The following is a 24,248-nucleotide window of genomic DNA, read 5'->3' as shown; positions in this document are numbered from 1 at the left end:
ACACACGGGAGCACTTCTCTTGTGCTGGGCCCTGGGTAAAATGCTTTATGTATAGAGTATGTTGATTAAGCGCAAGCGCTCAGATCAACTCCCATACCTCCTCCAAATAACTTTGATCAAGCCATTTGATCTGTGTCTAGGTGTCCTGTGTCTCATTATCTGTGAGATAATAATAGCATCTATTCTCTAGGCATGAAGTTGCAAAGATTAAATGAGAATGTGTGGGGAGAGAAAATATAGGAAATTTTAGAGTTCTAATTTCACATAAAGACAGGAGTAATCGGTACAGCCTGATGAGTATGACAGGTAAGCTGAGGAGAGCAAGTCATTCTCAAAATAGTGAAAACAGGACTCACTCATCATATCACTAGGCTGGACTAACTATATCTCTCTTTGATATAGTAAGTCATCCCTTACTTTATTCTTACTTTCCCCTTAATTTCATCATTTTCAAAAATTAATTTCAAATATTTCTTTTCATGCATGTCTCCATCCCTGAACCACGAGTGCCTTGAAGACAGGGGATATGTTTTAAATATCATTTATTCCCAGCCCCTAGAATCATGCTTGACACACAAATACTTGTGCTAGAATGACTGCATGAACAACAGGAAAAGACCATATGAGAAAATTGATGTGAACGAGATTTACAGCAATTTTTTTTTTTTTTTTTTTGCCGTACGCGGACCTCTCACTGTTGTGGCCTCTCCCGTTGCGGAGCACAGGCTCCGGACGCGCAGGCTCAGCGGCCATGGCTCACGGGCCCACCTGCTCCGCGGTATGTGGGATCTTCCCGGACCGGGGCACGAACCCGTGTCCCCTGTATCGGCAGGCGGACTCTCAACCACTGTGCCACTAGGGAAGCCCAAGATTTATAGCAAATTTTAAGAGGAAGATACAAGAAACACCCTCATAGAAGAGAAATTTGATAAGAACATAGAATTATTTCTATATATACATAACACAAATTATGTAGTACATATATACAAACACACAACCATCTATCAGTGTGTGTGCAAACACAGTTTGTTATTAAGATCTACCCAAAGTGACTTTCTTTTAATTTAACTCCATTAGTCATTGTTATTTCATTCTAAACCATTTCTTCTTACTAGATAAGGAACAGAAGTTCATGCCTCTTCCTATTTTTAAAAAGTGAGAAATGTAACTTAAGGTTGATAAGGGGGTGATGGAAAGTCTTGGAACCATCTGGAAAGGGTAGAAGAAGGAATTTGAAGGGAGGAACAGGGGCCATGCCGATCTTGGGAATGAACCCTAGGATAAGCAGAACTTTCTGAGCATTCTGCACTTCAGCACAGTTCAGGCTCTTAGTATCTGCCTACCTCTATACCTATCTTCTTGAGTTTCTCCCTCGATTTCATAGTTTTCCCCTGGATTGACAACCTGATTGAACTCTGATTAAGCTGTCTTCTGAGTTAACTCTCTACTGGTAAATAGCTGTTTCACATCTTCACACCCTGATCTTAAAATTCTCAGCTCTTTCCTCTTGAACTTAGAAATTCTTGGGTCAAGCAACCTCCTCTCAAACAATCTGATTTTAGGAGGTCATAATTCTCCCTAAATGCCACATATCTTATATTGGGATGAGCCTCTTGGTATGTAAGATTTACTCTAAATCCCAGGAAAGCTATACTCTCTGTGTGTTAGTCTACTTTTCATGCATTCTTGGGTGAGACATGACCTAGGGCCCAGTCCTACCCCATGCAGAGTAGGTCCTCAAAAAATATTTGTTGGATAAAGGAATTAGTGAGTAAAAAGTCAAGGGTTGAACTCCCTCCACTGCTTGCCTCTGAGCACACAATACAGGATACACAATTAGATTGTACTCAGAAAATCACCTTCTCCTTGAGACAGTCTCTCAACTGAAAACAGCTAGTAAAGTTCAGGGGAAGAAGAATCTGTGCTTAAGCTAGGAATTTGCTCTTCATTACCACCCGCCAAATACCACACATCACTAGCCTGAAACTAATGTATAGGTCCCAATCCCTGAAGCTCTATCTTATACCTACATCTCTCAACTATTACATCACAGAAGAGGCACAAACGAAAGCGTTTCCACCAAACTCTATGGTATCCGCTCCATTGTAATTTCCATTTCAATAATTGCCAGGGTACACACAGTTCTTTCAGCAAAATTAAACCTTGGGAACAGACAGATTCCCACCTTATACACCCCGTCCTCTAATTTGATCTTTTAAATTGTACTGATTTTCAATGGCACAGAGTCAAGATTATAATAAATTCCTTGATGTGTTCGCTTTTTAAAAATTGTCCAGATACATCCATTATTTATATCATCCAACTAAACGTCAATAATAAACACCTTATCAATTAATCAACAGTTTTGTATACCTGGAGGGTACTCAATAAAAACTTTGCATCTAGCCTAGTAATAATACATTTACTAAGTATCAACCATATTCAAAAATAATAGAATTCTCAAACCATTCATTTTGATTCCATGGATGTTTACACTATGTCCTCTGAAGCCACAAAGTAATATTAAAATATTCAATCTAAAAGAAGAGTCTTAAAATTTTTGCATAGAAAAATTATTCTATTACAAGAACACTCGTGTTTTATAATTTTTGCAGTTAAAATGACAAAACCAACATCAAAGAAAAACCAGAATTTATCAACCATGGTTCATTTTAAATATTAATGCTGTAAAAGTCAAAGGTAGCTATAAAACAGACTGACAGAAGTATACCCGTTCTGGATATAGCTCTTTAAAACACACACCTGAAAAGATCAGCCAATATATCATTAGATAAAAATAAGAAGGCATCAAACACTACTGTGATGGCATAAGGTTTGTGTCAATTTCATCAATCTAAAAATAGGTCACAGAATGAGCTTAAAAAAAAAACAGGGTAAGGTCAATATCACAAAGTGATTAAAGAGATGGAAGAGAACTTTCTTCTAAGTCATTAAATTCACCAATATTATACTGAACTCCAGAGCACTTACCATTTTCCTGTGGCATTAGAGAATTTAGTAGGTTCACTGAATTGACTGATTTCTTTGTTAACCTACTTACATGGGTTAAGACCCTGACTGACATAAAACACAACCAAAAAAAAACCCCAGACAGAGAGTGTAATGAAAGACTGAGTGATGTATAGTTTGGGGTGCAGCCTAGCCAATAAATGTGCTTGACCAGCAAAGAACCTATTGGCAAAGATTTATTATCGGAACAAATACATTCTAAAAAGATCTAATACAATAAAACCTGCAGTATGAATACAAACTACGCTAAAATACAGTTCTTTGCCCTGCATAACACATAGCTTATTTTTTATGATTATATTAAAACTCTCTTCATTTTGTTCATTGAAGAATAAGTTTCATTAGCTAAGTAAAACCAAAGAGTACAGCGTATGACATGGCATTAGTAGTGTAGTTCTTTAATCCACACAAAACAAAGTTTATGTTACTTAGAACTCTTCAACTACCTTTAAAATATATACAAAGAAAAGCAAATATTTCTAGGAAATGTATTATCAAGAGAAAAGGTAAAAATGAACCACCTCTGAGAATAATACATCATCATTATGTTTTAATTATATGTAACACATTAATATGAACTTAGTAAAAGCTAGAGCCAGACATATAAGTGATCTTAAATGATATACCTCCAAGTTCTTTTACATTCAAGATGGCATTCTGGAATGGCACTGCTTTTATACTAAAACCTACAATTAGAAAACAGAAAAGAAAGAATTAGCAACTTAAGTTTTAAAAATGTATAAAATGCTCAAATGCTCTTTTTTAGGCAGATTAAGAGTTATTTTACATAGTTCATATTTACACCAGAAACACATAATTTCCAAGACAAACGGTTAACCCAGTATTATCTTCTACCATTTGCAAAACAGTTGTATGTTACAGCAAAATATAACCCTTTTCTTCAAAATATTGCCTCATTCTTTAATACATAATGCCACTCTGTAAATTTTATCAGTTGCGAGAAAGACACTTGGAAGTATAGAGAAACTTCAAAGAAAATATTAAATCTATCAGGACCTTTGCATCTAATTCCTAAGATTAATCTTCCGTCACATATAACTTAGCAACCCTAGAGACTAAGGTATCGAAATTATAACTATCTTATATTGAATTACATAGTATTTATGTTAGCGTTTTCTTTCAAGGACATGGTTAAAGTCATACATAAATTTTTCTTAAAAGTACAATCATAATTACCCATTTATGCATTTTATAGTGCATGTAATAAATGACTTCTATTATAAAAGTATATTCAGAGTATAGTACTATGATTAATTCTGTATTTAGGACTTAATTATCATCATCTAAGTCAATCAATTCAGGTGTGACATATGTGAGTGTGCGTTTACCTATACACAGACACACACACAAATATATACACTAAATATTTCTGAAATGATCCACAAGAAACTGGAACATGTCATGACTCTTGGGAGAACTGAGAGTCTTCTTCTGGAGGTCTTAAATAGAAGGGAGATTCTTTTGTTTCATTTGAATACTTTGCATATACAGGTACTTCTTTTTCAGTTAAAAGCTCTACTAATTTTTAATAGTTAATTTATTCAGTAATTTCCGAGCACCCAATCAATTTAAGGTTTTAAGCATTATTTGATATGTACAATTACAAGATAAATAAGACACGGTCCCCTTTTCAAGAAATTATCAACAGGGTGAAAGGGAAAACAGACAAATACTTTCACTGAAGCAAGTTATGATGGGTGCCTAGAAAGGTAAAAAGATATAAAGTACAATGTGTATAAGAACAATTCTTTTACATGGTTTTGCTTTACTTTATTACAAAACACGTTAAAATGTGCCTTATTATACTCCAGCCTATTATTACCACTCCTCTGTTGTATACTGTCCCAGAGCTTTAAGATTTTATATATTACCTTCTACTTAAGGCAGTGAATATCATGTAATGGTTAAAAAGTGACTTTGGAGTCAGACAGAACTAGGTTTTAACAAGCTCTATTACTGTGGGCAACTCACCAGCCTTGGCTTTCATCGTCTGTAAACCGGGAATGATACTATCTATGTCACAAAGTTGTTATGAGGAGGCGATAATGCATGTGTTATCTTTATCACAGTGCCTGGTACAAATAAGCACAAAATATAAGACTGCCGACGTTCTATTTCAGTGGATGCCATGCTGTTGATGATTTAATCATTAGGTACACATATCTTCTGCCTGCCTGAATATATTACAGACTCAAGACAGAAATGCTGGTGCTCATTTACGAAGTATTTAGTTGGAGCCATAAATGTTATCACTGAATGAAAAGTACCTTTGTTGGAGTGATGGAAGTGTAAACTGTTGAAGTTTGTTGTACAGAACGTAAATGTTCATTGGGCTCTCTGAGAACCTTCCAAAACATACCCTTCCTATGTGGGTTTAATACAGACTGACACAGTGGGCGTAGCACTATGATTAATGGTGTGTGCAGTCACTGAATCTTAGTAAGATAGCAGGAGTAGGGGGCAGCTTCATGTGGCTGACATACCGGCTATACCTGGGTCTGCAGGAAAGCTTCTCCAGGTGTCTGGCCTCTGGGAAATTACGGAAACTCAGTGCCAATCACAATACTCCTGCTGGCACTGAAATTCGCCCACAGGAGACTTGGATGCTTGACTGTATCTACCTACCACACAGGGGTGTTACATGGATTAAAAGGCAATGGTTGTGAAATCCTGAAATCGAAAACACTATGTAAGTGCTAAACAGTCTATTAGTGGTTAGGTTCAGGACAACCCAAGTATGGATTTTCCAGAGAAATCGGACAAACCCCAGCTTTGAAAAAGAAATAGTTATGGAGCACATCAGCAATATTTCATCTGTTTTGATTCTTAAAAGCTGACAATATGCAGGCACCCAGAGGGAAGAAATATCCTTCTGGAAATTACCACACCCACATGCAAAATACAACTGTTGAAATTTATTGATCCAACAGGCAGATTTTGAATTTTGAATCCTTACACAGACTTCATAATAAATTGACTACAAAAATGTCGTCCAATGTTCACTCTAAGCAAAGTAACCTAGCAATGTTATTTATAGGCATATAAATGTTCCTGCAGAATACTCATAAATGTTTTCTCTTCACACAGAACATATGTGGCTAGATTTATACTGCAAAGGTATATGCAGTCTTCCACTTTGCTGTCTTTGTATTATTTTTACAATATAGCTGTGGTAATTAATGTTCAGAGGATGAAGCCTAGATAATCAGTCCAGAAAATAAGAGAATGTACTATTTATGGAAGAGAAACAATATTTTTCTATTTTAGTCATTCTGTTTGCAAGGATTAAAAAGACTTAAAATGTAAAGACACATTTTCAGTTCACCAGAAGGGCAATCAAGAAGGGCAACCATCAGATCAATTGTAGTTTATTCCTTTACACTGAGTTGGATGAGGTCAAGAAGGGAAATTAATATTTAGTAGGGTTACAAAGGTCAATCCATCAAAATACCTTTCTCAAAGGGTTGCTTTGAGGAATGAAAATCACTGGATTGCATGGGCTCTACAGTAAGAATGTCTGGGTTCAAATTCTGGCTCTACCATTATTAACTGTCTGACTCTGAGCAAGTTACTTAATTCCTCTGTGCCTCAGTTTCCTCAGCTGTAAATGAAAACAGAAGGTAATCAGTGCTATAAAGTGTTTTGTTTTTAAATAAATAAAACTAAAAATTCAGAATACTAATGGTCATCAAATAATCACTGAATGCTTCCTCCCAATCAAAATCATGTGTGGCCTCAAGTTCATAAATATTATGAAAGCAGTGGTAAAAATAAGAGTTGCTGAAGAAGCAATCAAAACAACATTTATTGAGGACTTCTATAGACCAAATATTTGTGGTCCTCCTTAACACTTCTTTTCCTCTCAATCAGTCAGTCAACCAATCCCCAAAGCCTTTAAATTTCACCTGCTAAATAGTTCTCAAAAATGCCTACTTCTGAGGGCGTCCCTGGTGGCGCAGTGGTTGAGAGTCCGCCTGCCGATGCAGGGGACACGGGTTCGTGCCCCGGTCCGGGAAGATCCCACATGCCGCGGAACGGCCGGGCCCGTGAGCCATGGCCGCTGAGCCTGCGCATCCAGAGCCTGTGCTCCACAACGGGAGAGGCCACAACAGTGAGAGGCCCGCGTACCGCAAAAAAAAAAAAAAAAAGCCTACTTCTCTTCATCCTCACAGCACAACTCTCGTCAAGCCACCGCCATCACCACGTGGTGAGTCTCCTAACTAACTCTGCATCTATTATTGGCCTCCTCAGTCATCCCCACACATTGGCAGAAGTGATTTCCTGAAATGCACTTCTGTTTACATCATTCACCTACTTAAAAGGGTCTAATACCTTCTCACTACTCAAGGTATAGTTTGAAACACCTAACAAGGCCCTACCTGATCTGGTTCCTCTTTCCTTCCCTAGGCTTATTTTGTACCATCTCCCCCTGATTTATATTCTTCAGTTCCTAAAACAAGCCATGTTCCTTCCATCTCAGGGCCTTTGCACCTACTGCTCCAAAAGTGTGTGTACTTTGCCCTTCTGGCAAACTCTTTACCCTTCAGGTGGTATCAGAACTTCACTTTGTCAGGCAGGCCTTCTCTGGTGTTCCTGAAATAGGTTGATTTTTTTGGATCTGTGTGCTTGGGGCACTCAGCATTTCTCCTACATGACTTTCACGGTTCTAATTACATATCAGTTTATTTACTTGTTTTATGTTTGTTCCCCAGCTAGACTGCAAGGATTCGTAATAGAGATACAGTGTACAGTGTATCTTGTATGCCAGTGCTTGGTCATAATAGGATCTCAATATTTGTTTAAAGATCTGTGCTAAGGGTTTATATTTAGTCAGCCCTCCATATCCGAGGGTTCTGCATCCACATATTCAACCAAACAGACTGAAAATATTTGGGAAAAAAATTTCCAGAAAATTCCAAGAAGCAAAACTTGAATTTGCTGTGCCCAGGCCATTTACATTGTATTTACATTGTATTAGGTATTATTGGTAATCGAGAGATGATTTGAAGCATATGGGAGGATGTGTGTAGGTTACATGCAAATACTGTATTTTTATATAAAGGACTTGAGCATCCTCAAATTTTGGTATCCGTTGCAGGGGAAGGTGGTCACCAGTCCCCCTCATATACCAAGCGACGACTGTATTTTAGCTGTTATGACCATTCTTAACTTAATGAACTAACTACCGTTCCAGGAAGCAAGTGAAGTCTAGAAGGGTTAAGTGCCTAGCCAAAAGTACTAAATGCTGTATTTAAAACCTGAACTCAGGTCTCATCACCTGAGTCCACCAGAGCTCCACACTATAGCACCTCTTCCACATACCAACAAGATGATGGATTCAAAATTTCCAATTTTGAACCTAAATAACGGTGGAGCTGACTGGATAAAATACACACATACCTAATAATCCCACTAATTATTTTCCCTCGTATTTATAAATAATCCAACACAAGGAATCTATTTTGATTCTTGTGTTCTCAGGTCTATACTACATTTCCTTATTAATGGAGTAAAAATAATAGTATGAGTTTAGAGAGTACTTTTTTAAAGACGTTATTAATAAAACCAGGAACTCAGGAGGGGAGGGAAAATGTCCAACTGACTCGGCCATGACAGTGCGCTCGCTCTGTTCCCTCTTCGAGAAAATAAGCATCCTCCGATGCTCTTCTCAGGAAGTCAGTGAGCTGATGGAACAAGAGCACTGTCCTAAAACCCTGTCACAGCTCTTAGACTCACCAGCCACTTTTTTCTTTTTTTATTTATTTTTTATGTTTTTACATCTTTATTGGAGTATAATTGCTTTACAATGGTGTGCTAGTTTCTGCTTTATAACAAAGTGAATCAGTTATACATATACATATGTTCCCATATCTCTTCCCTCTTGCATCTCCCTCCCACCCTCCCTATCCCACCCCTCTAGGTGGTCACAGAGCACCGAGCTGATCTCCCTGTGCTATGCGGCTGCTTCCCACTAGCTATCTACCTTACGTTTGGTAGTGTATATATGTCCATGCCTCTCTCTCGCTTTGTCACAGCTTACCCTTCTCCCTCCCCGTATCCTCAAGTCCATTCTCTAGTAGGTCTGTGTCTTTATTCTTGTCTTACCCCTAGGTTCTTCATGACATTTTTTTTTCTTAAATTCCATATATATGTGTTAGCATACGGTATTTGTCTTTCTCTTTCTGACTTACTTCACTCTGTATGACAGACTCTAGGTCTATCCACCTCATTACAAATAGCTCAGTTTCGTTTCTTTTTATCCAGCTACTTTTTCTTGACTTTGAATCCCTCATCTGCAAAATGAGTGGACTAGATTAGCTTTTTAAAGTTTCCTCTAATGTTAGGATTCCATTATTTATATTAAACAAGGAGAAGGAAATAACAGTAACAACTGAGTCAACCATCAATGGCCTCCAGTATTTGGCTGAAGGCCTCAGGGGTAGGTCTCCCGACTCCATTCAAACAATTTGATGGCTGAAGCCTAAGTTACGTAGTCATTTTTTCCTGGCCTATTTAAGCTACATTAGTAAGACTGAAACCTCCCCTAAGATTTAACCCCACAAATTTTAATAAATATATGACTTAGCAACTCTTTGGGGAAATAATTGTTTGCATAGACTTTCAGCTTTTGTCTTTTAGTCCTTAAATCCAAAAAAGCCTGTGATACAAGGGAGATGGATTTGAAATATTTTATGCGGGGAAAGCATTACTGGAATCGTAACAAAATTAGGTTTCAGAGGGAGGTTAGTCTATTTTTATTCATTGTGTGGAACACAGGGCTATTTCGCTTGGACCTACAGACCAACCTCCCCCCTTCCCCTGCAACACATACACAAGCCTGCACACATGTACCCAGGTACTCGGTGTGTGCTTCTGACATTCCTGGGTCACTGTAAGAACTGCTAAAGGGAAAGACATTCCACAGATCTGGTGGCCTTGACTTGGACCAAGGACATGATTTATGTGTTAGTTTTGTGATGTTTGGACAATGGTCTAGCGAAATTCTTCTAAATATCATTTCAACATCATAAAAGGAAATTTAATCTACCAGCATTTATAAAACACAATTCTTTAGCAGATACCAAATTCGACTTTCTAACTTATTTCTTCTTAACGTGTATGCAGCTAATACTAAAGTTATTAAAATGCCTGATTCAAATTTTCATAAACTTTTCTGTATTTCTTTCAAATTACCATAATTGTCTTCTATTTTAACTGACCGACATATCACTTGACAAATTTTCAAACATAGTAATATATATCCCTAGAAGAGATTTTTCAACCTTTTTCAATTCCAAGTGTTCAATTTTCTCTAGATTGTTCTCTATGTTACAACAATATATTATCCTAAACCTTTAGACTCCATTCCTCTGTTTTAAAAAGAAAAAAAAGCGAATATTGTGTAATCTACAGGTTAACAATCCCTTTTATCAACAAATTCTTTGGGCATATACAGTCAAGGAATTCACTCTGGACAAAGTTCACTTTTGTTTCTAGACCAATGTGCAAGCTACTCAATTTTTTTCCTCTATCAGCAAGACCTGCTCTTTTCAGGACTTCTTGGCCCTTTGAGTTTTGACAATTTAAGTATCTTTTTAAAATTATGTCAAAGTAAAAGACTGCTGAAGTTAACAATCCAATAAAGTCTGGATTCCCTTTACTTCTGAAGAAAAGGCTGACGTTCTTGCCTTGCTGAAATGGATAGACATACCCTTGTGTGTCATGTTTTCATTTTAAGGAACTAATTCTCAGTGTATCTTTTCAACTATTCCAAACTCTTCCAACAAATATTTCATTTTTAATTGGCTTTATATTATCAAAACATTATAAAATAGAGAAATAACTTAAGAGAATAAAGTTTCACACATAATTCGACCATACCAACAAAGCCCATAGTTACTTTTTACGTTTTTTTTTTTCCCATTTTTGATTCAAAAGCATAGTTTTGCAAGGTTTAATTTTCAAAATGAATGTAAATTTAATTTTCCTTGACAGAAGATCGTGTTTTCCAATATATGATCATTTCAACTGATGTACCACGAGTTAATTAACAAACTCCTTGAATATAGGACATTTAAATTACTTTAAAGTTTTAGTTATACAAAATGTTGCAAGGAATCAGTTTGTTCATGCAGTTTCTTTGAAATTACACACTTAATGGAAATTCTTAGTGACACACTTATTAGGCCAAGGGATGTAAATATTTTGGTAACCTTTAATTTATATGAATAACTTCTTTCAAAAAAAAACGGTCAACACACGTTTTGGTAAATTTAGGTATAAAATTAACATTTTCTTATTTATTTTCTAGTAAAGTTGAACTTCTTGTAAAGCCAAACCTTTCCATTTATTTGTTTGCCATTAATTCTTTTCCTGAATACCTTTGTGGACTTAGCTTAATTAATCAATTAGATTCTAGACACTACTTGTGAACGTGACTGAATTCTCTAAATGGGACTGTCATAAACTCTTATCTGTAATATCTGATAGAAATACTTCTCAACAGCATTGCTTTTACTTACATTTGTCATCTTAATCTTAGCTTTCCAGTCTTCTAAACTTTTATATAGTTAGCTCCCTTCCTCGTTCACTTTGTACATTATTCTCCGTAGGACCTCCTTCAGCTGTTCTCCCGTCCTCACATTGAATGTTCACATGCACATGTGGCTTTCTGACCTCCTCATTTCTTCTAGTTACCTTTTCTTGCCATTGGGTTTTGTCATTTATTTTGGGACCTTCCTTCTACCTCCTTTGTTCTTCTTCAGCTGCATACATACACAACAAAAGGGAGCCGGCAGCTGAGTTTGAACAGGCTGGCAATGTCCGTCTGGAACTCTGGTGAGGACTGGGTTTTGTGGGTCCACTGATAACTAAAATCAGCCTGCTTGGTTCTCCTCTGCCTCCACCCCTCCTCTGTCACCACTAATTAGTTTCTCCAACCTCCTGCCCACCTTCATTAGCTACAATAAACATACAGACTCAACCAACAAGCATCTACCCCTTCTCTTCTCTTTGCACCTCATGCCCAACTCTGCCCTGCCTTTATCCTTGCAAAGCCCTCTCAATGAATCACAGGGAACCTCACCTTTGTTAAGAAAAGTCTTCTCTAGCCTCCAACATTTTCTTACCCGCTTTTCCTTCTTTCTTATACTAGCAAACAGAGCTTTTCCTTCCCTCATCAGGGCCAGCCAGGACAAGCTTTGCTTCCTTATAATGCTTTTACCGCTTTACCATACTCACCTCTTAATAACTTCCCAGCTAAAGTTGTGACATCTGTTTCTGTGTCGACCTTTGCATTTCCATCTACCAACTTTCAGGGCATTTGCTTATCTATCTGAATGAATTCAACACATGTGTCCACCACTCTATCTGCTTCTACTCTTATAGACAACATTCTCCAAACTAATGATCAAAGCTATCCTCCAAATTTTCAGATCTCCAAAACTATCAGATCTAAATTCACATTAGCCATCACTAATTTGTTGGTATAAAGTTGTAGATCCCATCAAAGTTTCTACATAGATGATCCTGTCATCAGCAAACCAAGAAAGTTTTATTTATTCCTTTCTAATCTGGAAACCTTTTATTTCTTTTTCTTGCCCGATGCACTGGCCAGAATCTTTACTACAATGTTGAGCAGAAGCGGTGAGAACAGACGTCCATGTCTTGTTCCTAATCAGACCAGGAATAAATTCTGTATTTCATCATTAAGTATGACAACAGCTATAGGGTTTTCATACATGACCTTTAACAGTTGAGGAAATTCCCTCTGTTCCTATTTTGGTGAGAGTTTTTATCAGAAATCAATGTTTTTTGTTTTTTTGTTTGCATCTCTTGAGATGATCACATGGTTTTCTTTTCTTAGCTTATTAATATTGTAAATTAAATTTACTGATTTTTGAACATGAAACCAACCCTGTATTCCTGGGATAAATGTTACTTGGTCATGACACATTATCCTATTAAAAATATACTACTTTAAGATTTGATTTGCAAGATTTTTGTTTATATTTTTGGTATCTATGTTCATGAGGGATATGGTATGTAGTTCTTTTGCAATGTCTTTATCTGGTTTTGACATTAAACTTGCTGGTCTTATAGAAGGAGATGGAAAGTCTTCCCTCCTCCTTCAATTTTCTGAAAGATATTGTGTAGCAGTGGCATTATTACTTCATATGTTTGATAGAATTCACCAGTGAAGCCAACTAAACTTCAAGTTCTTTTTCTTAAAAAACTATAATTTCAATTTCTTTAATAACTATAGATCTGGGCTTTCTATTTCTTCTTGAATGAGCTTTGATAACTTGTCTTTCAAGTAATTCATCCATTTAAGTTGTCAAATTTACTGGTATGAAGTTGTTCATAATATTCTATTATACTTTTAATATCTATAGACTCTATATTGATGTAATCTCTCTCATTCCTGATAATATAAATTAGTGTCATCTTTGATTTTTTTTTTCCCTGATCAGTTTGGCTAGAGTTTCTTAAGCTTTATTGATCTTCTCAAAGAAGCAGCTTTTGATCTAATGAGTTTTCTCTACTGTTTTTCTATTCCACTGATTTCCACTTTGATCCTTATTATTTCCTTTCTTTTGCTTACTTTGGGTTTGACCTGTCTGTCTCTTTTAGTTCCTTAAGGTGGAGGTTGAGGTCACTGATTTGAGGGCCTTCTTTCCTAATCCGGGGGTTCAGAGCTATGAATTTCCCCCACAGTCCTGCTTTAGAGACATCCCACAAATTCTGATGTGTTGTATTTTCATTCAGTATAAAATACTTTACAATTTCTCTTTTGATTTCTTATTTGATCCATGGGTTATTTAGAAGTACTTTAGTTTCCAAATATTTGGGGACTTTTCCAGAGATGGTCTTGATTTCTAATTCAATTCCATGTGGTCTGTAGTTTGAATACTTTTAAATTTATTGAAACTTGTTTTACGTCCTCAAATATGGTCTTATTTGGTAAATATTACAAATGCACTTGAGAAGGTTCTCTGCTGCTGTTGTGTAGAGGGTTGTATACATGTTAATCAGGTCCAGGTGGCTGATAGTGTTGTTCAAGTCTACTACCTCTATTTTCTTCCTACGTGTTCTATCAATAATTGAGAGTACTGAAATCTCTGACTACAATTGTGGGTTTTGTCAGTTTTTGCTATGTGTAGTTTTGAAGTTATTACATACATAAATGTTTAGCATTGTTATGTCCTCTGATTCAAAGACTCTTTCATCATTATGAAATGAACTTCTTTATCCCCAGTATTGTTCTTTGCTCCAAAGTCTACCTTGTCTGATATTAATATAGCCGCTCCAACTTTCTTTTGACTCTTTCTTATGCCTATCGGCATAACGTATCTTTTTCCATCTTCTTACTTTTAATCTATTTGTGTCTTTATATTTAAAGTCAGCATATAGTTGGGTCTTGTTTTTTTAATCTAATCATATTCTCAGTCTCTTAATTGAGGAGTCTAGACCATTTGCATTTAATTTGATGACTGATGGTCAGGTTTGAGTGCTAACACCTTGCTACTTGTTTTCTACTTGTCCCATATATTCTTGTTCCCTTTTTTCCTGCCTTCTTTCTGATTAATTATTTTTTATAGTTCCATCTTATCTTATTTGTTGCCTTATTGGCTCTCACACTTTCTTTTGTTATTTTAGTGGTTGCTTTAGGGTTTATAGTGTATCTTTAACTTATCATAGTCTACCTTCAAGTGTTATTAAACTACTTCACATATAAGAACCCAACAATAGTATATTTCCCTTTTTCCTCTATGACATTTATTCTATTGTTCTCATGCATTTTACTTTTACATGTTATAAACTCCACAACATACTGTTTTTATTTAAACAGTTATAAAGAGATTTAAATAAGAACTAAATCTTATATAATTATCCATGTAGTCACCATTCTGTTACTTTGCTTTGTATAGATCCAGATTTCCATCTGTAATCATTTTTCTCCCGCCTGAAAAACTTCCTTTAGCATTTTCTTATAACTTTGGTCTGCTAGCAATAAATTCTTTCACTTTTTTAATGTCTGAAAAAGGCTTTATTTTGAGTTTCTTTTTGAAAGATACTTCTGTTGGATATAGGCTGATAATTATTTTTCCCTTCAGTACTTTAAAGGTGTGCTCCATTGCCTTCTCCCTTGCATCGTTTGCAGTGAGAAATCTGATGTCACTCTTATCTTTGTTTCTGTGTAACATCTTTTCTCTGTTTTTAAGATTTCCTTTTTGTATTACTCGGCATTCTCCAGAGAAACAGAACCAATAGGATGTGTGTGTACACAGAAAAATGTTTCAAGGAATTGATTCATAATACTATGGAGGCTAGCAAGTCCAAAATCTGCAGGGTAGGTCAGTAGACTGGAGACCCAGGAAAGAGCCGATGCTCCAGTTCAAGTCCCAAGGCCACCCAGTGCAGATTTCCTTCTTGCTCTGGGGAAGTCAGTCTTTTGTTCTATTCAATCCTTCAACTGGTTAGATGAGGCCCAACCACATTATATAAAGAAATTTACTCAAAGGCTGCGGATTTATATCTTAATCTCATATAAAAACGCACTCACAGAAATATTCAGAACAATGTTGGACGACATACCTGAGAACTGTGGCCCAGCCAAGTTGACACATAAAATTAACCATCACACTCTTATCACTGGCTTTAGTAATTTTATTAGGATGTAACTTGGTGTAGTTTTGTTCATATCTCTTGTGCTTGGGGTTCAATGAGCTGCTTGGATTTGTTGTTTATCTTCAAGTTTGAAAACATTTCAGCCATCATTTCTTCAAATATTTTTTTCTGTCCCTTTCTCCACCGCCTCACCTTGATAGATTCAAAGTTAGGTGTTGCCATATATTAGGTGACTTGGAGTTGTCCCAAAGGTCACTACTGCTCTTTGCATTTTCCATTTTCTCCTCTCTCTCTACTGTGAGTAGTCCCGAATGCTAATGCCCGTCAAGGTCATTAATCTTTTTTCTGCAATGTCTAATCTGTCATTAATCCTATCTGGTATATATTTCATCTCATATATTGTAGTGCTCACCACTAAAATTTGTATATGGTTTTTTAGATATTTTGCATGTCTATACTTTTATAATAACAGTTTTAATGTCCTTCTTTATTAATTCTAATCTTTGTGACAGTTATGAGTCAGTTTCAATTCACAGGTTATTCTTCTCATTATGAATCATGTCTTCCTGCCTCTCTGCATGCCTGGTAATTTTTGATTAAATGTCAGACATTGTGAATTTTACCTTAAGTGCTGGATAATTTTGCTTTCTGTAAATCTTACACAGCTTTTGTTCTGGGGTGTATTAAAGTTTCTAGGAAACTGTTTGAGCCTTTTGTCTTATTAATATGATTTGCTACATGCGTCTAGGGCAGTGCTCAGCTTAGAGCTGATTCCTAAAGGCAAAACCTTCCTTAGTACTCGACCCACTACCTCGTGAATTGTGACTTTTCCAATCTGGCTTGTGGTAACAGGCATAACTCTCAGTCCTGTGTGAACACCAGGCACTGTTCCCTCTAGCCCTTTCAGATGGTTCTTTTGCTAGCCTTGAGTAGTTTCCTCATGTGCATGCAATGAATACTATGACACATACTCAAAGGAGACCCTCTACAGATCTCTAGGGTTCTCTCTCTGTACAAGTCTGTCCTCTCCAGTACTGTGTCCTAGGAACTCTAGCTGCCCTAGTCTCTCCAGCTCTCAGCTCAATCCCCTCAATGCAGGGAGTCCACTGAGCTCCACCTCACTTCCCACTGGAGCTGTGCCATGGCCTGGGAACAGTCTTGAGGCAGTAGGCTGGGGCAACTGTGGGGCTCATCTCATTTGTTTCTCATCTCTCAGGGATGACTAACCCTTGTTGCTTGATATTTACTTTCTTAAAAACTGTTTTATATATCTTGTCTGTGTTTTGTTCCCCCCTTTTGGTTATTTCAGGTGGGAGGGTAAGCCAGTTCTAGTTACTCTGTCTTGACCAGAATCAGAAGTCTTCACTTATTCTTGCACTCCCTGCCCTCTACTGAACATCTTCAGTGTTTCCTTCTTCCTGATCACCACCCTTACACCTCTGTCCACTAGCATGCTCACATGGCACATTTCCTTGCAAAAATAAACTCCTTCACCACTGCTTCCTGTGTTTCTGTCTTTCTGTTACCTTCTTAAAAGAGTAATCTATGTGCAATCTTAGCCAGGGGCCCAAGGAGTAAAATGGACAGTCTGTGCCTCATTCCCTCTGCATGCTCACCACCCTCTCATGGTTCATGTTAGTTTCTACCCCAACGCTCTACTGAAACTGGTCTACCATTGGTCATTAATGGTCACCACATCCATGGCCTCCTCTCAGATTTTAGACTTCGGTTTATATTATTTAATTCTGGTTCCTTTGATCTATTGTTCACATTTGACTTATATGATACTAAAAAGAACTGCCTGGTTTAGATTCCCTGTTTAATGCAGATGCTAGAATGTAAGCTCCAAAGGGCAAGGATATTTGTCTAGTTTGTTCACTGACGCACCCTTAGTGCCTAAATCAGTGGCAATCATGTAACAGGCATTCAACAAATGCAGAAAGAATGAATGAAATATAGTTGGTGCTTAGCACTCTTCTCCTCCCTCTCTGCTCATCATCCCTCAACAATCTCATGCAAATCAACAATTCAGTTGTATCTCAAATCTAGATCTCTTGCTATAAGCTCTCTTTAGTCAGCCTGTCTTTTGGCATTTGGATCACTGTTGAAAGTCCTGCCAACACCTCAAATTAGCATGTCCAAAACTAAGCTCATTATCTTGTATCTTAAAACTGTCTGTCACCTTCTTCCCACTTTTTATATTTCACTCAGTCACCAGCTAGAAGTCATATTTGATTCTTTTCCTTTCCTCTCTATTTCCCAATATCTTTGACAGTTTTATAGGATTAATGACATCTGCCTCTAACTCTCCATTCCTCACAGCCCCTGATGGATCACCTCTCCATGTTACAGGTCTCTCTCAGTAGCTTCTCTAGTCTCTAGCTTTGGGTCACAACTCATGCTATACCTCCATATCTTGGGCCTCAACCCAGTAAGATCACGAACTGTTCTCCAAATACACCCTATGCTTTCTATCCTTACTCTCCTCACCCCGTTCCTTAGATTCTCCTCATCATATGAGGCCCTATTTGAATGAGGCCTTCTTTGATCCCACAGATTAGAAATGATCACTCTTTTAACTTTCATATTTATACCATCAAGTATAGCACTTATTCTGTCTTAGCTTCTGGCATATATTAAACATTCAATAAATTTAAACTGTTTATCATGGTAATCCTACCCCAGGTATAAACTTCTTGATAGCCGAGACCTCCAAACAGGTCTCCAAAAAGGCACTGCGCCTGGTTCAGGACAATGACAACTCATAGAAGCTTGATATCCAAAATGTCAGCCAACTTACTAATTCATCAGAAAATCAATTAGCGCACAATGTTACAACGGGTTCCAGTAAGAGGAAAACATATTATTAAAAAATTGAATAAAAGCAAATACAGAACATATTGCATTGCAATTTATAAATAATAAATTATAAAATTATTTACAGATAATTTTGTACATTGTAATTCAAAACTGTGCTTCTAGCAATAGTGCTTCTCATTTCTACCTCTGATAAGTGAAGAACGGTATACTTGTGTTACTCATACATATTTTGAAGGAAGTTATTTTGCTTTAAAAGAATTGTTAAGTTAATAAAGTCTGCATATTACGTAACACATTCCTCAGAAGACGTCCACAGCTTTACAGACAACTAGCAAATAATACTCTCATCAGAAATTCTAAGGCTTGGGTACCACTAACCTTCATTTGAAGACCTGCACCGGCATCCTACCTCTGTCATTAACTGTGTGAAAACAGCCATATCACCATACCTTTGAGCCTCAGATGATTTAAAGACAGAATATGGAAAAAGAACCTTACCTGTCATAAAAAGCAGTTATGAGGTTCAGAGAGGTACGATATTTTATGTAAAAACATATGGATTCAATTTACTCTTGCAGGCTTATTCACTCAACAAGCATCTTAGCTATGTCCAAACCGTGTGCCAGGATCTGGAGGCACAAGCTAAATAAGATGCTCTATCTGCCCCTTAGCCTGGGGAGACAAATGTGTCAACAGCAGTGTCTCAGGCACTAAATGGTAGAGAGATAAACACTTCACAGTGGGAGAGCAGGGAGTTCTCAGTTCCATGTGGGGGAAAGGAAGGTAGTTAGAAATGGCTTCCTGCAACAGGCCACACTTGAGCTCTGTTCATCCTCCCTGTGGCCTCACCAGTCATCCTGAACCCCTCAAGCTTTTCCTCATCCTTTAATCAAGCTATGTCTCTGTTTCTTCACAGGTCCACAGTTTCTTATCTACAATTCTAAACTCTGAAAAGCCTTCAAAGCCTGCACTCTTCCCCTAACTTATTTGGTGGCAAAACCTGGCCTGAAATGAGGTAAGGCTCTTGGTCATCAATATTTTTCCTACTTACAGGAAATCCTAGTCGACGGTTCCATCATATACCCTTCACCTAAGCCAGGACCTGAGTCACCCTTGGCTTCTCTCTCTCCCTCATCCTCCAAACCCAACTGGCCAGCAAGCTCTGTCAATACTAGGCCTGCAATAAGTATCCTATCTATTCCCTCCCTCCTCCCTCCCCCTCTCTTCTCCCTCCCTCCCATCACTGTCTTAGTTAATGGCTAATGGAGCTTTCCACAGTTCAGCCTCAGCATCATGGCTACCGTGATCTTTCTCAAATGGATATTTTATCACACAGTTTCTCTTTGCTTAAAATATGTGCAGATGTCTCTGTGCTATCTACAAAGCTCAAATTCCTGAGTGTGGTATAAAAGGTTTGCCAAGATTTGGCCACTGCCTATCTCCTGTGACTCAACTCGTGGCATTCTACTAACCACGTGTCGCAGCCACTCGGAAATGTGGTTCCCAGGAGGTAGCAACCTGTTTCAGGCCCCTCTGCCTTCACACAGCTTCCCCTCTGTCCCCAAATCTTCTTTCTTCTCCCACCTCACTCTCCTATTCCTGCTTGTCTGCCAGGCTTGCTCGTCCTCAAGATCCAGTGTAGAAAACTCCATCATGTATCATCCTCCCCTTCCCCCAGTCCGAGCAAAACTGATTGCTTCTCCTCCTTTGTGTATTTCTGGACACAAGCTTAATGTCTGTGTGGCCCATAGCCTGAGTCTCCTGGAGTGCTGGGATCACTGCTTATCCCCAGTTTCTAACACTGGACCTAGCACATGATAGGTGTTCAGAAAAGAAAGCTGTCTGAATGAACCATCTTTTTAAGTTTCCCCGACAATGTCCCAGCCCACTCCTTCCCTGTCAGTTCTCCCACAGCAGCTCTGGTTTTCACCTCCCATAATTTTCTCTAGTTAACACTTGTCTTTCCCGCTTCATTTTCAGAGGAAAAAGAGGACACTTTTGGCGAGTGAGAAAAGTTCTTGGTAGCACTTTGGTACTTTGGGCCAGATAATTCCTTACGGAGGGCACCCGTCCTGTGCACTGCAGGATGTTTAGCAGCATCCCTGGCCTCTACTCAAAAGAAGTCAGTAGCACCCGCCCCAAGCTGTGAGAACCAAAATGTCTCCAGACATTGCCAGATGTCCCCTGGAGAGCAAAATCTGCCCTGATTGAGAACCACTGCCTAGACTGACTTTTCTTGGCCACCTCAGGGAACAACATGGTAAACCTGATCAACGGTCCCTGTGCCCACCATCTTCCAGGGAAGAAGATTCAGACTATCACTTGTACCGTGTAGGGAGCGTGTGACCAACACGAGTAGGCTAGAGTGACACTTCAAGGGAGGAGCACGTTCAGTGGGCCTGAGCTGAACCCATCTATCACAGTACGAGAATTCCAGGTTGCGAGGTTAGTTTCTATCAACATTCTCCTGGCTTGATTTATTCAGTGGCACTGAAATGACCAACTAGAGGGATGAAGCGTGCAGCAATTTGATGCTATTAAAGCCCCCCTTAAATATAGTTTGAAAAATAGAGTATCTAAAAATAAATAATCAACTGACTGAAGCATTTCAGTGAAATGAGGGGACCCCACCAACAGCATAGGAAACGAGAGCATCCCAGGGGTGAGGAAGAAAAGGGCGAGAAGCCGGCGCTGTACCCACCTGTGGTCGACACCACGCTGTTGGGGCTTTCGCTGCAGAGCTTGGACAGGAGGCTGGTCTTGCCAGAGCCCGTGAGGCCTATGCAGACCAGGTCATACTCTGGGCGCGCAGGTGGTGGTCCCTTGCAGCAGAGTGCTCTAAAACACTGCCGAGAGAGGGGAAATGCAGCGCTTTTAAGCATGACTGTAGGCACAAAGCTTAGTCACATTTCAAATGACTATGTACTGAGAGGTAATTAAATAACCTATTGACCCTAAGGAGGAAAGGGACCTTTAGAGTGAGAGACCAGGAGGACACCGCCTTGACGAAGCAATCAAAGTTAACTTCCCAGGAATGAGACCCACTCGGACTTGCCGGCTCCCCTCCTGCTGAGACGGGGGCACCGCGAGGGGTGCCACGTCATTATGCAGCTTTTCTGCCAAAAATGCACCACCTTCATCCAAGCACGAGGACAGCAGACGACACCTCCGCGAGGAGCATTCTGCAGGACAAGCAGCCTGTTCTTCTCTAAAACGTCAAAGAAAGACTGAGGAACTGTTCCAGGTTAAAGAAGACTAGAGAGACATAACGAATGCCATGCCTCCTGGATTGGGCGGGGGAAGAGACACCATAAACGACAGTGTTGGGACAACAGGTGACAGCTGACTAGAGACTGAACAGCAGAGCCTGCAATGACAGTATCACTGAAGGTTACAGTTTCTGAATTTAATCAGCGGACTGTGGTTACATAAGGAATATCACTGTCCTGAGAAAACACATACAATAGTACTTAGAGATGAAGAGTCTTGACATCTGCAATTGACTGGCTAGGAACATTTCTAAATCTCTATCTCCATCACCATCTCCACACCTAGATGGTGAGGAATGTGATAAAGCAATCATGGTAAAATGTTAATGACTGGGGAACCTGAGTAGAGTCTACAGGAAAGTTCCGTGTACTAGTCTTCCAGTGCTTTGATGTTATTTCAAAATAAAATGCTTTTAAAAAGCATTAAATAGATTTCCTGTGTATATCACCGCCATCTTGACTCTTGCTAAATCTTGCTTCAGGTCAACTGACCTCAGGGTACTATGAGCTGCCGTTTACTCTGCAAGGGTTAAAGACAAGGGGATTTGGGAGGCTGGAAGCCACTCATGCAGTTTTTGGTCTTTCTACTTATTTGACATCCACTTATTAGGGGCCATCTATGTGCCAGCTTGTAGAGTCTGAAGCATTTAGGACCTGAAAGATTCAACAGAGGAAGAGGGAGACAGAGAGGTAAGAGGGAGGCAGACCTACTGACTTCTGGGTCCTTTGGAGATCATGAGAGAAGAGACCTATAAAATGTCTGTGCTAATTCTTCTTACTCAGATGAAATGTGACGCCTAAATGGCTGTCATACTCTCATAAATCAAGCTTGATTATTCCTCACCCTCACTTCTCATATCCACGTTAGTCAATTGACAAGTCCAGTCCATACGACCTCTGAAACAGGTCTAGAATCTGTCTGCCTCTCTCCAGCCCAGGCCACCGCTGCCTGGACAACATCAACATCCTCCAATGGGTCCCAGTACATTCACCGTTGCCCCCTCTATTCTCCACACAGCCTCCATAATGATCACCATGGTCTACAAGACCTTCCATGACCTCTTCCACCCACCCCTCCAGCCTCACCTCCATGATTCTCCTCTTACTCTCCCTCTCACCCTCCCACCTCCAGTCACGCTGACCCTCTGGCACCTCAAGGCATTCAACATATGCCTCTCCCTCTTCCCCCCGAACTCTTGGCATAGCGAATGCTTCATTGGCTTTCGGGTCCCAGTTAGAGCACCCCTTCCTCAGGGCCGCCTGCTCTGATGCTAAGAGTACATTAGCAATTCATGTCAAGCTCTCACAGCACTTTTGTGAATTCAGCACACAGACTATTACAGTTTCTCATTCATCACCAGACTGTGGGAACCATATCTGTCCATCTTCATCCTAGTATCCACAGTGCTTAGCAGAGTACACGGCATAGAAGCCACCCTCAGTGAATAACTGTTGAATGACGAATGAATGACATTTAAATTTCGCCTAAGAAAAGAGAAAAGAAAATGTAAAGGCTAGTAGGAAGCTTGATCTAGGCTCTCTCTGGGTCCCCCATGCTTCAAGAAAATAGTGTTAAAATAAAAGAAACGCTTGACTTTTTCACTGCTCTTCAATGCCAGAAGTTTTAGCCCAGTTACCAAGAGTGGTTTTGATGTGCACGACCTACTTTCTTGGTACGAAAGACCTTCTTTTTGTCCTAAATTCACTTTTCCTCGGCTTTTAAGGGGCTCTGCCTACTTCTGGTAAATTCTATGATTACCTAATCCATATTCTTCATGGATTTATTAAACTCTCATCATATTTCTTCTCCCCTGTTTAGAGCCTGAGGAGTCCTAATTATTTCAGTCTGCCTTCATACAGCAGCCCCCGCCACTCCTCCATCATATTCGTGACTCTTCTCTGGCCTTACTTGAGCTCCATTTTGCCTCTCCTACAAGATTAATGACTATGACAATAAAAAGCATTCTAGATGCCAATACATCTCATCCCAGATTCATATGAAGGCTGGCTGATAATGTCTGACCTTTTGCAAACTTTTTCTTACCCATAAAAGAAACAAGTCTCCTGGACTCATGATTAGAGTTTTCCTGAGAGACAGATGTATGTACGTATGTATTCCCTCAAAGACTGGCTAGCAGCCATTCACTAAGAAGAGCTCTGCCAGGTTCAACTATGACAGACAACAGCACCAGTCACACAGTGGTTTCTCTTACTGGGCTGCTGGGATCTTTGCTGGGGGGAGAGGGGAGAGACCCTATTCCTGCTCTGGACAGCACCACTCATGCTCAGCTCCTCTGCCAGAACTCCCTTGGGCTAGCTCCTGGCAAGAGACCCGTTCAACTACCCTGGCCCAAACTATCATCAGTCTTAAATACAAGATGAAATTGCAGGTGACTGATTGCTATATATTGCCCAGTTTCAATCATTCACGTGGCAATATTACTCAACATATTTTGGCCCAAAGTTCCAGAATTTCAT

General features: G+C 39.0%; 1 protein-coding gene across 2 annotated transcripts in view; it reads right to left on the bottom strand.

Moving 5' to 3' along the window:
• ARL15 (ARF like GTPase 15) overlaps window positions 1–24,248 on the bottom strand; it is a 417,783-nt gene that overhangs the window by 261,277 nt on the left and 132,258 nt on the right. For both annotated transcript variants that reach the window (XR_014326122.1, XM_082836809.1), the window contains exons 2-3: window positions 21,203–21,347; window positions 3,657–3,716 (exon numbers count right to left, since the gene is read on the bottom strand). Coding sequence is in view for 1 of the 2 variants with exons in the window: in XM_082836809.1 (XP_082692935.1) it covers window positions 3,657–3,716; window positions 21,203–21,347 (205 nt within the window). In the remaining variant the exon portion in view is untranslated. The remainder of the gene's footprint in view (window positions 1–3,656; window positions 3,717–21,202; window positions 21,348–24,248) is intronic.

This window comes from Leucopleurus acutus (genome assembly GCF_964270905.1).
Source record: "Leucopleurus acutus genome assembly, chromosome: 3".
Taxonomy (NCBI): Eukaryota; Metazoa; Chordata; class Mammalia; order Artiodactyla; family Delphinidae; genus Leucopleurus; species Leucopleurus acutus.
This window is presented reverse-complemented; position numbering and strand designations above follow the sequence as displayed.